Consider the following 15072-nt stretch of genomic DNA (forward strand, 5'->3'; position numbering starts at 1 on the left):
AGTAAGTCATTACGTCTTTATCACTTTATTTCCCTCCTCTTCAAGGCTGATAACCTATCTTGGGGTTAGAAGGAACCACAGGGGTGGTTCCAAGAAAACCTCTAATCCAGCCCACGCAAGTGCAGGTATAGCTCACACTCAGCTCTCTCTTCAGGAAGTTACTCCTAGGGTTCCTGTGAAGAAAAATAAATTAAATGGATCGTAAATCTACTTGGGTGGGCGGGGCGGGGGGGAGTGGAGGAAATGCTAAATAATCATTCATTCATCCAGCCACATTTATTGAGCGCTTACTGTGTGCAGAGCACTGTACTAAGCACTTGGAAAGTACAATTCAGCAACAAAGAGACGATCCCTACCCACAACGGGTTCACAGTCTAGAAGGGGGGAGACAGACATCAAAACAAGTAAACAGGCATCAATAGCATCAATATAAATAAATATAATTATAGATATATACACATCAAAACAAGTAAAAACGCATTAATATAAATAAATTGAATTATAGATTTGTACATATATACACAAGTGCTGTGGGGCGAGGAGGGGAGGTAGAGCAAAGGGAGTGAGACGGGGCAATGGGGAGGGGAGCGGGAGCAGAGGAAAAGGGGGGCTTAGTCTGGGAAGGCTTCAAGGAGGAGGTGAACCTTCAGTAGCGCTTTGAAGGGATGAGGAGAGTGATTGGCGAATTTGAGGAGGGAGGGCATTCCAGGCTAGAGGTAGGACATGGGCCAGAGGTCAGCAGCTAGACAGGCGAGATGGAGGCACGGTGAGAAGGTTAGCACCAGATATGTGGAGTGTGCGGGCCGGGATGTAGGAGAGAAGGGGGGTGAGGTAGGAGGGCAAGGTGATGGAGAACTTCGAAGCCAATACTGAAGAGTTTTTCCTTAATACAGAGGTTGATAGGCAACCACTGGAGATTTTTGAGGAGGGGGCGACTTGCCCAGAACATTTTTGAGAAAAAATAATCTGGGCAGCAGAGTGAAGTATAGACTGAAGTATAGATTGAAGTTGGGAGAGACAGGAGGTTGGAAGATCAGAAAGGATGCTGATGCAGTTATCCAGTTGGGATATGATGAGTGATTGTACCAACGTGGTAGTGGTTTGAATGGAAAGGAATGGGTGGATCTTGGCAATGTTGTGAAGGTGAGACCGGAAGGTTTTAATTACGGATTGGATATTGTGGGGTGAATGAGAGAGCGGATAATAATAACAAGTCTAGCTTCTCGATAGTTCCTCAACCTGTCTGGTCCCAGCCTTGGTTGATCTCCTTTATAGCTGGCTGGAAGGCAGATTTCAAAGTATTGGAAAAAAAATCCTCAAAGCAAATAGTTGAATACCCCTTCTCAGAGTTGCCAGCTGTATGATAGAAATGGCTGTTTGAGTGTAGATCCCACAGCTGCATTTTGACAACATTGGAATGTTCTTATAACACCTGTATGCTGGAGTTGGAGAACCGGGCATGCCAAGGCTTAGCTCAGAAATGCCATTTAGCATTAATATTTTGCCATTCTTCAGAAGGAAGAAACTCTAGAAATCAGTTTAAAATAAAACTCTAACCAGGGGGAGAGGGTAGAGAGGACTCTTGGTAACCACGAGAAAATGACAATCAACACATTTGGAAAGAAGTGAGGATGGGAGGGCAAGGATGGGCACTCATCTCTTCCAGAATCCGGATCGTCACTCCATGTTTCGGACAGAATCAGGGAACGTTCTTTGGACAACGAGCATCTGTCTGGATACAGCACCGTGTGGCGTTGGAAAGCAGCATGGCCTAGTGGATAAAGCACGGGCTTGGGAATCAGAGGGCCCAGGTTCTGATCCCGGCTCCACTATTTGCCTGCGTGTGAGCTCAGGCAAGTTGCTTCGCATCTCTGAGCCTCTGTTTCCTCAACTGCAAAATGGGGGTTCACTGTTTTTCCTCCTGCTTAGACTGTGAACTCCATGTGGGACAGGGACCATCTCCGGCCTGATTAACTCATATCTACTCGAGTGCTTAGAACGGTGCTTGTCACATAGTGAGCGCTAAACAAAGACCATAAAAAACACTCAAAAAACAAAAAAAAACTTGTTGGGTACATGCATGCAGCATTGAGCACTGGGTGAGATGTTTGTTTAGCTGATGGCCCTCTAGCTAGTCTACATTTGGAAAAAATGTTAGTGGTTCTATGGCTTATCAGCACAGGCAGAAGAGATTATTAAAGAATTTTGCCCAAGTATATCTCCCTCACGTACATCAGGGCAGCATCTCCCTGTTTGACAGTAAAGTAACTCGAAACATAAATATTGACCCCAGTACTAGGGATGCAAGAGAGCAGAGTTTTGAGAACTAAAGTTGCATGGTTGGCGAATACCCTCCAACTTTTATCGCAGAATGTTTTAGGGAAAAGTTTATTTACCCGCCTTGCTTCATTGTATCCATTTTCTGCATTTTAGAAGCTTCTCCCAAATGCTATTTGAGTTACGGTCAAATGAAGAGTGCTCACTTGCTTTGCTCTGCTTTTCAAATTTGCACCGAAGCTTATCGTGTAAATATAGGTGGATCACGGAAGTTTCAAATGTTTTGTTTATTGGTTCAGCCAATAATTTCCTATAGATAAGAAATTAACCCTTTCTAGAGAGTTCTGGTGAATGCATTGAGATCTAGGATTCTGCACTATATGTAGAGTCATAAGGAAATCCCACCTTTTCTCTTTTAGAGGTATGTGTAAAAAAAACTCCCCAAAACAAAAAAAACCAAAACCCTGCTCACAGATATTACCATTTTGTTTATGTTATTCTACCATATCTTCCATATGTTAGAAATGCAAAAAGGTTCATAGAACGCCATCCACATTTAAAATATAATATGTATGTTCCAGGAAAAGTCAAGTTATACTACAGTATCTGTAGGCTAACAAAATATTGACTTGGCTCCCCAAGTACTGATAACGTGTTTCGGGTTTCATCGGTCTCCTAAACTTGTTGTTAAAGAAGCCCAACTGGCTTTAGGAATGAAACCAAGAATAAACATCGAAATAGTCCTGTCTCTTATCAATATGAACCTTTAAATAAGTGTGACCTCATTCACCTTTCTGTTTGTACTTCCTGGACTTGATGTGTAAGTTCATGGCTTTTTACTACTATAATTATGTCAGTTAAGAAATAATGAAACTATCTTTATTAGCAGTTACAGTTTCTGAACTACAGTAGACTTCATTTTTAACCCCTCAGAATGACTGTCCTTAAATTTGTTTCAGCAGATCAGAAAGTAGGAAAACAGGAAGGTGGGTTAAGCATGTTAACCAGGTGAAGAGTTGGTCGTATGTATGTCAAAAAAAAAAGATCCCTACTTAAGGCTGGTTAAAAAAAACACACTGTAGCTTTCAATGAGGATAAATTGCAGCTCTTAATTCAACCAGTTTACCTCCTTCTCCTTATCTAGTGGAGCTGTAATCTCAATGGGGCATATTTATTTACCCTAGGCAAAGTTTACCCACTGGGCTGAAAATTTTAATGGCTCACTTTGGCATCAACATGAACCATACAAAAATACAACAAAAAGGTGTTCAAAGTCTTAGTTATCCTGTTTTAAATAACGAATATCAGAGTAAAGAAAAGAATTGCTTTTGTGTTTATGAATGTCTGAATAATTATTACATCTTGATTGTGCTTTTGAAGTCGCTTGAGACTGGTTATAAATGATAGGCATCAGTTTTCTGTATATGTAGATCTCCTTTTGTCATCTTTTTTTTTTTGTCAGCACCACCAAGTTATCCAGATGTCCAAATATTGAGATTAATGCACCTGTGGGTAGATTGCTTTTTTTCTACCAACTGGCACATGTGCGGGTACTTCCTGATCAGTTTACTTTGCATTTAGTTTCCCTGTTCTTAAAATAAAGAAAAATAGTGAGCATTCACCCACTGTAACCTTATGGCTGAGTCTTTGGACAAGAACAGCCAAGAAATTCAGAGTTGTGATTCCCAAAGCAACTATAGCTTGGCCCCACTACAAATACAGATCCAAGCGTTGTCACCAAAATTATCACTATAAAGGAATACAGTTTTAAAAAATGGTACACATGTGTATTATATTAGTTACAGCTTGGGGGGAATTACAAAAAATGGCTCACACGTAGGTGTGTGAAACGTTGTAAGCAGGATGTTTCTTTAATGTGTCTTTGACGGGTCTCCCAACTCTGTTGTATCGTGCTCTCCCAAGCGCTTGGTACAGTGCTCTGCCCACAGGAAGTGCTCAAAAAAATCATTGATTAATTGAATGTAGTTTTCCATATAGTGCACGTACCCAAGCCACAACACACCATTTGATGCTGGGGATGGACTGCCTATTCAAATTTCTCATGCATTTTCTAGTTTTTTCTGATAAACTAACCGAAGAAATCCTTGTCCAAAGGGTTTTCTCATCCCCAAAGTGTTTACTTAGATTCTGAAATGATGCCCACCAACCTGAACGTAAAGAAAATCGCGTTCTCCTCCCCCTTGCCCGCAAATGGTTAAGTGTGTGTTTGCTCTGTGCTAAGCCGAAAAAGTCGTTGAATGGTTCCCTACTCCAGGCAGCAAATGCATTGGCTAAGGGTGAGGGCGGTTCTCCTGTCAGAGTGATTTCCTGACCTGGACTTCTGAGGAACTGGAGCATCTAATTTCTTTTAATTGTTTTGTTTATAGGCAGAACACATCCACATAATCCTCAAGATCTTTCCAGATAGTATAAAAAAAAAAAGGAAAAGAAAAGTGAATTATCTTTCCCACAGCTCTCCTGACCCCCAATATTTCTTCCATGCTTCGTTTTGGAGTGATTGTCTGAGCAGTATTGTTCAGGCAGGGGAAAAGCTAACTTGGGTAGCTCAGAAGAAACCCTCATTGCTTGTGTCTTCAGCTAGTATTACATGAGGAAGGTCTTTGTGATGAACAGAGAAGATTCTATTGATTAAATTAGCAGCTTTGAACTCTTTTCAGGCCTTAGTTTGGGCTCTGCAAAGATATATTTCTTTAAAACCAGGTTAAAGATAAAGCAAGCTATGAAGCACTTTATATTGAAATTTGCACCTCAATATTTCCCAATAGCTGAAACTACTATGACCCCCCCCCCAACACACACACACTTTTGCTGGTTGGAATGAAGCAATAAACTATTTGGTGAACTCTTAATTTGTCAGCTTTTCAGCCTTTGGAAATTAAAAAAAAAAAAGTAATTCGCTTAACAAGGCCTTGGAAAGTGAATCTTAGGAAGATTTGAGCCACCTTGCAAACTAAAAGCACCTGATTAATCTTGTCGTGTACTTTTTCTTTAGACACTTTTCTCAGAAAACTTTTTAAAAAATTGGCATATTAGTATTTGTTCGATGGTTAGCAGTTTGATCGAGTGAATCTTAGATGGGAAAATTGGATTTGCCCCTTTTTATGCCTTTACTGAACCATCTGAAATTTACACTGCCCATCTAAACTCCCTCTCTTTCCCTTCTTCTCTATCCCACCAAAAAGACTAAATTATTTTAAAGGTGCAGAGGGGAAGAGTTTCCTCAAAGCTTAATGTCTTCCTTAATGTTCCCTTTTCGGTTTTTTGAAGCACAAGGGACTGTAACCTTAATTTTTGGTTTTCTATGTTTTAGGTCGTAGCACATGTTCCTTTAACTTACTTATTTTTTCCCCCCAAACAAAATATTTAAGAAGAGTCTGAAAGTTCATGCCTTTAGCCATAGAGTCTAGAACATCGTACCATTTACATTTCTAAAGCAACATAAAGTAATTGTTTACAATTTACCCAATGGATTGCTTAAAGCTGGTAAATCCATAATTAGGTAGTTTTATAAACCACATTATTTGGAAAATTTTAGAGCCATTTTGGTCCATTAGTTAAATATTTATTCATGTGTTTTTCAAAAGTGTACTCTCTGCAGCAGAGCAGAATGTCTCCTGTGTTTACGTGTTTGGGACATGAGCTGTGAGCATTAAAATATTCCAATTAGAAATTTCTGAAAAACAAAGTATTAATTTGCAAACAGCACCACAAACATTTAGGTTTTAAAAAATATTCAGATTTTAGAAAATGCATGTAATTAAATGTCTTTTTCCCACACCCCACTTGGTACACCGTCATGGCGTTGGCATGAATATAAATGGGCCCTTAATGCCAGAAGTTGTCTTTTTTCAAAACCCTCCTTTAGTTTTGAAATATTTAATTTGATATTAAAACCAGCAAAGAGTGGGACCATAGTAATTTCAGCTATTGGAAGATAGTAGGGTGAAGATTTCATCTGAAGTCCTTCCTAGCTGGCACTAGCTTTAATCTGGTTTTAAAGTAATAAGCCTTTTAGGGTGATGAAATGGTACAATATACAGTTTTGAGCTGAATGGATTTTTAAAAATAAAAGTCTGTATTAAAGCATTTACCTAGATCTTTCAAATGTCTGGCAGTGACTTCCGTAGACAATTTATCACATCAGTCACTCAAACAACAAATAGCATTTATTGAGTGCTTACTATGTGCAGAGCCCTGAACTAAGCGCTTGGGAGAGGACACTACAACAGAGTCGGCAGACACATTCCCTGCCAAGTCCTGAGAGGCAGATCCCTATTGTCCTCGTCGAACAGATGAAGAAACTAGGGTACAGAGAAGTTAAGCGATTTGCCCAGAGTGACCCAGTGAGAAAGATTAGCACCCAGAACCGTGGTCCACTGCAAAAACTGAGATTACAGCTGCATTCCATAAGCATTTAGTAAATGGTCCACCCCTATTTATCCAGCTTCTGCTTTCTTGGATCTGCAGAATGGCAGAACTGGTTTTAGTTCAATATCCAGAACAATTTCATTCAGCATTGTGTTTGCAGGACAGCTGAAAGCGACTGGAGACCGAAGAATCCCAGGTAGGAGGGTTGGGGCCTGAGGAAACAGAGGGGAAAAGAAACAGGAGCTGCTGCTACAGTAGGAGAAGAGAGAACCAGACCCGGGAGAGCGGAAGGGAAGAGAAGTAGCAGCCATCAGTCATACAATGGTATCTATTGAGCGCTTAGCGTGTGCAGAGCACTTGGGAGAGTACAATACAATAGAGTTGGTAGACACGTTCCCCTCTCACAAAGCGCTTAGAGACTTGAGGGGAAGACAAACTAAAAATAAATTAAAGGAGAAATGGGAGAGTATAAGGATAGGTACTTGAAGGCTTGGGGGCTGGGATTGGGGTGAATACCAAGTGCTTAAGGGATACAGATCCAAGTGCAGAGGTGACGCAGAAGAAAGGCGAATAGGGGAAATGAGGGCTTCGTCAGGAAAGTAATTGTGGAGGAGACGTGATTTTAGCATGGATTTGAAGGTGTAGGGAAGGGCGGCCTGTCAGATATGAAAGGCAAGAGAGTTCCAAGCCAGAGACAGGATGTATTCATTCATTCATTCATTCAATCATATTTATTGAGCCTTTACTGTGCACAAAGCACTGTACTGAGCACTCGGGAGAGGACAATATGCAACAATATACAGACACATTCCTGCCCACAATGAGCTTACAGTCTAGGGGGGAGACAGACAGTAATATAGATAAGTAAATAAATTACAGGTAGGCAAGGGATTGACAGTGATAGACAAGATCGAGGTACAGGGAGTAGGTTGATGGTAGAGGAGCAGTGTGTGGCAATTAGCCTGTAGTAGGAAATCAGCAAACTACCTACCACATCCATCCAGATTTTCGAATACGCATGACTTCCCCAATGCCAGTCGTTCCAGACGCCCAAAGTTATATATGTGGTAATAAACAAGGAATACATTTCTACAACCCTGATATTTCAAGTAATTCCTCTGACCCAAAATACTTCTTTCTACCTGCTCTGGAGTTGTCGAGTCATAAGAAGCCCCCCTTCATTTGGGGTTGGTTAAATTTAATTGGCTTTGGCCATTGGGTCCTGGCTTTTCTTCCACTCCCTTCTGCTTCCCCCTGACTTGCTCCCTTTATTCAGCCTTCCTCCCACTCCCACAGCACTTATGTACATATCCATAATTTATGTATACATGTTAATATCTTTCTCCCCCTCTAGATTGTAAGCTCACTGTGGGCAGGGAACATGTCTGTTAAATGGTTGTATCATACTCTCCCAAGCACTTATGTGCTCTGCACATAGTAAGTGTTCAATAAACATGATTGATTGATTGAGTTTTACCCAAAGTGGGCAGTGAATCAGCATAATTCTGTTCCTCCTGTTGTTCTCTATTTCTTCTTCCTATAGAGTTGTGTGTTTGGAATTATAGAAATAGAAATTATTCTGGATCTTTACCAGGTAATGAGAAATGAGAGATTTGAGACCGTCCAAATGACTTTATATAGAAAGGCCACTTCTACACATTCGTCACTGGGATTTTAGCCCTGGGAAATTATCTGGGGGAAAAACGCTGGCAGGTTTACCCAGAAGGGAGTAATGGGAGATAGAGCAGGAGATTCTGTGGTCAAAATCCCCAGGAGGTGAAGGTAAAATCATCACTGGGTTGGAAAGATCTTCTGGGGAATCCACTTAGGGAGAAAATACTGGAGAAATAACCTTTTCCCAGCCTGGCAGGGCTTCCACTCAAAGTAAGAAATGTCCCAGGATTGCTTGCCATTTGTACCATTAGGAGAGCTGGTTCAATCCCAGGGAAGGTCCCACTTGAAAGCCACCTCTGTGGGAGAATTCCCCCACCTTGGTGGGCTCCTTGATGGCTTGAGCGCTTAGTACAGTGCTCTGCACACAATAAGCGCTCAGTTAATATCGATTGATTCCTCTGCTGCAGGATACTCCTTTCCAGGCTCCCAGCCAGCCCCACACCAATGTGCCATGACAATATCCATTTCCAAGTATTTTCAACAAGCAGGTGACTTACTTGGTTAGCTGAAACGCTTGGTTATAGTGAAGCTCTTGTTTAATTGAGGTATTTAGAGTTTCATAAGCGATAATTCCTGCCAGACAGTGACTGAAATACATAAATAATAATAGTAATAATGTTGGTATTTGTTAAGCGCTTACTATGTGCCGAGCACTGTTCTAAGCGCTGGGGTAGACACAGGGGAATCAGGTTGTCCCACATGGGGCTCACAGTCTTAATCCCCATTTTACAGATGAGGTAACTGAGGCACAGAGAAGTTAAGTAACTTGCCCAAAGTCACACAGCTGACAAGTGGCCGAGCCGGGATTCGAACCCATGAACTCTGACTCCAAAGCCCGTGCTCTTTCCACTGAGCCACGCTGCTTCTCTAGTATCGGAGCAAACGTTTCAAGAAAGTAATAGCAGCTTCATTCGGAATGAGTAGCATTCCCATTAGTATTAGGACAACGAGAGAAGCTGTAAAGAGTAAGATATGAGGAATGATATTTGGAAAAATGTATATTCTAATCAGTTGCTTAAGGTAGCTTTTTGAATAAAGTGAGGAAAAAAAAATGGGGAAATATATTTTGCCCCAAAAGGAGACTGTGTGGATTTTCTTTTTGAGGTCTTTGGGTTTTTTATTGTTGTTTTTAAAACTGAGTGAAGATTTTGCTTGAATACATCCCAGCGCTTAGGACAGTGTCTGGCACATAGTAAATGCTTAACAAACACCATAATTATTAATTATTATTTTGATCATTATGGAATGTGGGCAAATTTCAAATGAAGGGTATGGACTTCTCTTGACTTTTATTTTCTAAATTGCATACTGCCCTTGATGTGTCTTGAGTGCTATTACAGAACAACATTTTTAATCCATGTAGCTTTAAATACATTTTTTTTTCTAACTTTCTACTGTGGAAAGACATGCCTTCAGTGAATTGACCGCTTTACCTTTCTCCGGTTACATGGCTATAGTAGGCCATTAAAAGGGGAAGGGAAAGAAAGAATTCCCCTGTAGGGAAAAAGCCGCTATGACCCTTACCCAGTGTGGAGTTTTAAAGCCTATGGTGAGGAGCTTCTGTTTGATGTGGAGGTGGATGGGCAGCCACTGGAGGTTCAGAACATGGACTGAACAGAAACATGGACTGAACTTTTTTTTAGAAAAATGATCTGGGCAGCAGAGTGAAGTCAAGTGTTCTAAATAAGAGGCCAAATTATAAGCATGCTTATCAGAGTTTTGAAGACATATAACACATTGTTTTTTCTCAGAATTATGTGATTAATGTATTTAGCACTTTTTTGGGTCTAGGATTAATGTTTTTCTACATTCAAAAGAATAACATAGCATCTATGATGTATTTTTGGGGGTTACCTAGATCTGTTTTGACACCGTAGCATGGACTATGAGGACTTTTGAGGACAAGGAGCATTTTCTTATCTAGTCTCCCTTGTTATTTTTTAATGGTATTTGTTAAGTGCTCAGTATGTGCCAGGCACTGTACTAAGTGCTGGGGTAGATGCTAATCAGGTTGGACACAGCCTGTGTCCCACATGGGGCTCATGGTCTTAATCCCCATTTTACAGATAATCATAATGTTGGTATTTGTTAAGCACTTACTATGTGCCAAGCACTGTTCTAAGCACTGGGCTGAGGCACAGAGAAGTGAAGTGACCTGCCCAAGGTCACACGGCAGACGCATGGCAGAGCCGGGATTAGAACCGAGGTCCTTCTGACTCCCAGGCCCGTGCTCTATCCACTAGACCACACTGCTTCTCCAGTGTTGTACATTTAAATATTATACATCAGCATCCAGTTGCATTGAATTTGCTTAAAATTGACTACAGCTTATTCTTTAACTCTTTATTCAATAATATTTATTGAGCACTTACCATGGGCAGAGTACTGTCATAAGTCTTGGGAAAAATACAATAGAAGTCGAAGATATGACCCCTGCTCTCAAGTTACCCAGAGTCAAATGAGGAAGGTTTTGCTCCTTCCCTACCCCGACTTCCCTAATTTAACTGCACCTTCATTTTTCAGTTTTTCTCCAGGTAGTGCCTACTCCTCTCCTCCTTCTAATAGAACCTCCTTCTATTATTCTTCTTTCCCACCATGAACTTCTCCTTGCGTGGCTCGGTGGAAAGAGCCTGGGCTTTGGAGTCAGAGGTCACGAGTTCGACTCCCGGCTCTGCCACTTGTCAGCTATGTGACTGTGGGCGAGTCACTTCACTTCTCTGGCCTCAGTTACCTCATCTGTAAAATGGGGATTAACTGTGAGCCTCACGTGGGACAACCTGATTACCCCGTATCTACCCCAGCGCTTAGAACAGTGCTCGGCACATAGTAAGCGCTTAATAAATACCAACATTATTATTATTACCAAAAAAAACCATTAGCATGCCTAAAGCCTGATGTTTTAATAGCGGGGGAAATATACATTCATAGTCCAGTGGAAGTTGTCATTCTACCCTTAAAATTTACTCTCTACCTGGGCATTGGCCTTTTCCTTGAACCATGTCTCTGCTATTTTAATCTCCCTGCTGGATCAGAACTGTTTATATTTGGCTCCTTGCACTCGTCTCTTTATAGAGTTGCCTGTCATCTTTTAACTGAAATTGTTAGAACTGCAGTTCAGTTGCCCTCAATCTAATTGAAATGGTGGCTCTGGGTGCAGTCCCTAAGCAAATAAGGAAGTAGCCCTGACTGTTTTTCCACACTTTTAATTGTCCCTGAAATTTCTCACAGTTCATCACTAATCTACTTACCACATTTCATTTAGGGCCCGACTGCTGTGTGGTCTCTCTTGAAACTAAGCCATCCGTTTTAAGAATATTATGATGTGCTAATTGGCAAATAATTTAAAAATCTGACCTTGACTCATGAGAGAATACATACCTCAGGGGATAGAAGGAGGAGGGTGACTCAGGGTGAAGGGAGAGGGAGAGAGTTCCTTTTCCTCCTTTGGGGAAAATGGTGTAGCATTTTATTTCAAAGGTAACCCTTATTTTATCTTTGTCTCTGTCTCTCTCACAGCATGATTTGAAATTTAGAAGCATATGATGAATATTCATTCAAAGCTCTCATTCATTGCCTAATTTGGACCATTGCTGCTGCTTCGTCGGGGGAAAGGGAGTTGGGAAGCCCAGAAGGGAAGGCATTTGTAAACTCCTCTAGACCGTAAACTTGTTGTGGGCAGGGGATTAATTCATTCAGTCGTATTTATTGAGTGCTTACTGTTTGCAGAGTACTGTACTAAGTGGTTGGGAAAGTACAATACAGCAATACAGAGACAATCCCTGCCCACAATGAGCTCACAGTCTAGAGGACTGTGATGTGTCTGTTAATAATGTTGGTATTTGTTAAGCGCTTACTATGTGCCGAGCACTGTTCTAAGCGCTGAGGGAGACACAGGAGAATCAGCTTGTCCCACGTGGGGCTCACAGTCTTAATCCCCATTTTACAGATGAGGTAACTAAGGCACCGAGAAGTGAATTGACTTGCCCAGAGTCACACACAGCTGACAAGTGGCCGAGCTGGGATTCGAACCCATGACCTCTGACTCCAAAGCCCCTGCTCTTTCCACTCTCTCAAGTGTTTAGTACGGTTCTCGGCCTACAGGAAGCTCTCAATAAATATGATTGATTGATTGATTCTGAAGGTTAAAAGGAGGCTGGAGCCATTTTCTTCCTACACTAATCCTTTCCATTGCAGTGCTAAAGGTGTCAGGGTTGAGGTTACAGTTTTGAAAAGTAATTTTTTAAAATTAATAAATCAATCACTATGTGCATATCTGTAATTTATATCAATGTCTGTCTCCCTCTCTAGGCTGAAAGCTCATCATGGGCAGGGAATGTGTCTACCAGCTCTGTCATTTTGTGGTCTCCTGAGTGCTTAGTAGAGTGCTCTGTAATAATAATAATAATAATAATAACAATAGTATTTGTTAAGGTCTTACTATGTGCCAGGCACTGTACCATGCTCTAGGGTGGACACAAGCAAATCGGGTTGGACACAGTCCCTGTCCCATGTGGGGCTCACACTTTTAATCCCCATTTTACAGATGAAGTAACTGAGGCACAGAGAAGTGAAGTGACTCGCCTAAGGTCGACACGATAAGCACTCAAATGTCATTGTTTTAAAAAAAAACAGTGATGGGAATGTTAGGCGAAAGAGAGGATTTGAGAGAGACGATGAGTTCTTAAATAATTGCATGGTTTTAAGAACAGCAAAGCAACCAAATAACAGATATACCATTGGGTTAAAATTCCAGTTCTTTCAATCTCCCTGCCCATTAAGGTTTTGGAAGCAGTAAAACCAACTTTTCCAGGTTTTCCCCTTCTACCCTCTTTAATGACGCTTAAGTAGTCACCAAATCATTTTACTTCTTCTTTTCCAGTTTGCCCAGCCCCCTGTAAGTGGCAGGGTTGCACCTCAGACGGTCAATGCTGTCACAGCGAGTGCCTGGGAAACTGCTCAGAGCCGAACGATCCCGAGAAATGCATTGCGTGCCGGCACTTCGACCTCGATGGCAAGTGTGTTGAAACTTGCCCGCCGAATTACTATCGCTTTCAGGAGTGGCGTTGTGTGAATTTCAGCTTCTGCCAGAGTCTGCACAACAATTGCAAGAATTCCAGGCAATCTGGATGTCACCAGTATGTCATTCACAACAACAAGTGTGTTCCTGAGTGTCCCTCTGGATACATTATGAATTCCACCAAGTAAGCATAGAAAGAAATGTGTGTGTGTGCACGCGCGCACGTGCTCTTGGGTGGTGTGTGTGTGTTTGTGTGTGTGTAACCATCATGTCTTCATTTAAAAGCATACACAATTAAAATATGGGTTGTTTTTATTTCTTGAGAGGGGCTTCTAGGAAATGAGCTTTTCTAATTAGTGAGTAGGCTAATTATAGTACTTTTCTTTAAGGAGCTCTGAGGCCTATGTAGACAGTATTTCATTAACCCTCACAACACCTTGTAATATGGAAGTTGAAGGAGAAAGATAATATTCTCTTCAGAAGATTCAGTCATTCAGTGAAATAATACTGGTGGGACTTGCATTTTAGTCTTGGACCAGCCACTGATTGGCTGTGGGATCTTGGAGAATTGAAAGCAGAAAAAGGGGAGGTGATATATCAGTCTGTAAAATGGGTATACTGTTACCTGCTTCCATCTAGCTCGCAGGGATGTTGTGAGGTGAAATGAGGCACTGAGGCACAGAGAAGCTAAGTGACTTGCCCAAAGTCACACAGTTGACAAGTGGCGGAGCCAGAATTAGAACCCATGACCTCTAACTCCCAAGCCGTGCTCTTTCTACTAAGCCACGCTGCTTCTCAGAGTGTAGAAGCGCACTCCTTGTAGACTGTAAGCTCGCTATGAGCCAGGAATGTGTCCGTTACATTGTTGTATCGTGCTCTCCCAAACACTTAGTACAGTGCCCTGCACATAGTGCTCAATAAATGCAATCGATTGATTAATCAGCCCAGTGGAATAAGCTACACGTGAGCAGAGCTCTTCCTTGAATGAGGTACACAGAAAGAAGGAAGCTCAAGGTAGAAACTATTGACTGTTGAGGCCGAGTTTATTTTTCCCTTTCTGCTAAGCATTTTTTTTGTTGTTATTGATGTTCTCCTCTTGTCGGTTCTCTCTCTCATTCTCCCCCACGCCCTCCAACCTTCACCTATTTGACCCTTTCCTATTCACGGCTCTGGGCTCCTCATGGCTGAGGGATGAATCAATTGTGGCTGAGGGAAACTCAAGAAGATTTGGCTTTGCCCAGGCCTGTATCAGCTCAGGAGAACCATATGTATGCACTATCAGTTTGTCCAAAGGTCAGCTGAGTTATCCTGAGACCCCCTCCTACCCCTCCACACACACACACATACACACACACACACACACACACACACACCCCTCCCCCCAGTTATCCTGAGCATATCCCACAGTGACTTGGCCAAGCTCCCTGAAACCTAAAGTTGAGTCTTCGGCAACTTGACAGAACCACTCAGGCACGTACTTTGATCAGTTGATTACATCCGTTGTCAGAGGCATACGTACGTAGGTTGACGGTTCGTCCTAAGGATCGGCAAGTCTTTCTGAATTTCTGAATATAGCAGGGGGAAAGCCATTCAGAAGCCCCTGCCTGGTCCTTGGAGTGTTCTCTTCAGGCAAGGTTGGGGGAATCCATATAGATGCTGTGGTGGCAGTTGGAAGTGGCTGCCCGAGAGGTAGCTCCAGTTGTGATTGCAGTCTC

General features: G+C 41.9%; 1 protein-coding gene across 6 annotated transcripts in view; it reads left to right on the top strand.

The window, feature by feature from the left end:
• Nucleotides 1–15072, top strand: part of INSR (insulin receptor) — a 176961-nt gene that overhangs the window by 100821 nt on the left and 61068 nt on the right. For all 6 annotated transcript variants that reach the window (XM_029050237.2, XM_029050238.2, XM_029050239.2 and 3 more), the window contains exon 3: nt 13220–13541. In XM_029050237.2, coding sequence (XP_028906070.1) covers nt 13220–13541 — 322 coding nt within the window. The remainder of the gene's footprint in view (nt 1–13219; nt 13542–15072) is intronic.

The sequence above is a fragment of the Ornithorhynchus anatinus genome, chromosome X1 (assembly GCF_004115215.2).
Source record: "Ornithorhynchus anatinus isolate Pmale09 chromosome X1, mOrnAna1.pri.v4, whole genome shotgun sequence".
In the NCBI taxonomy this organism is placed as follows: Eukaryota; Metazoa; Chordata; class Mammalia; order Monotremata; family Ornithorhynchidae; genus Ornithorhynchus; species Ornithorhynchus anatinus.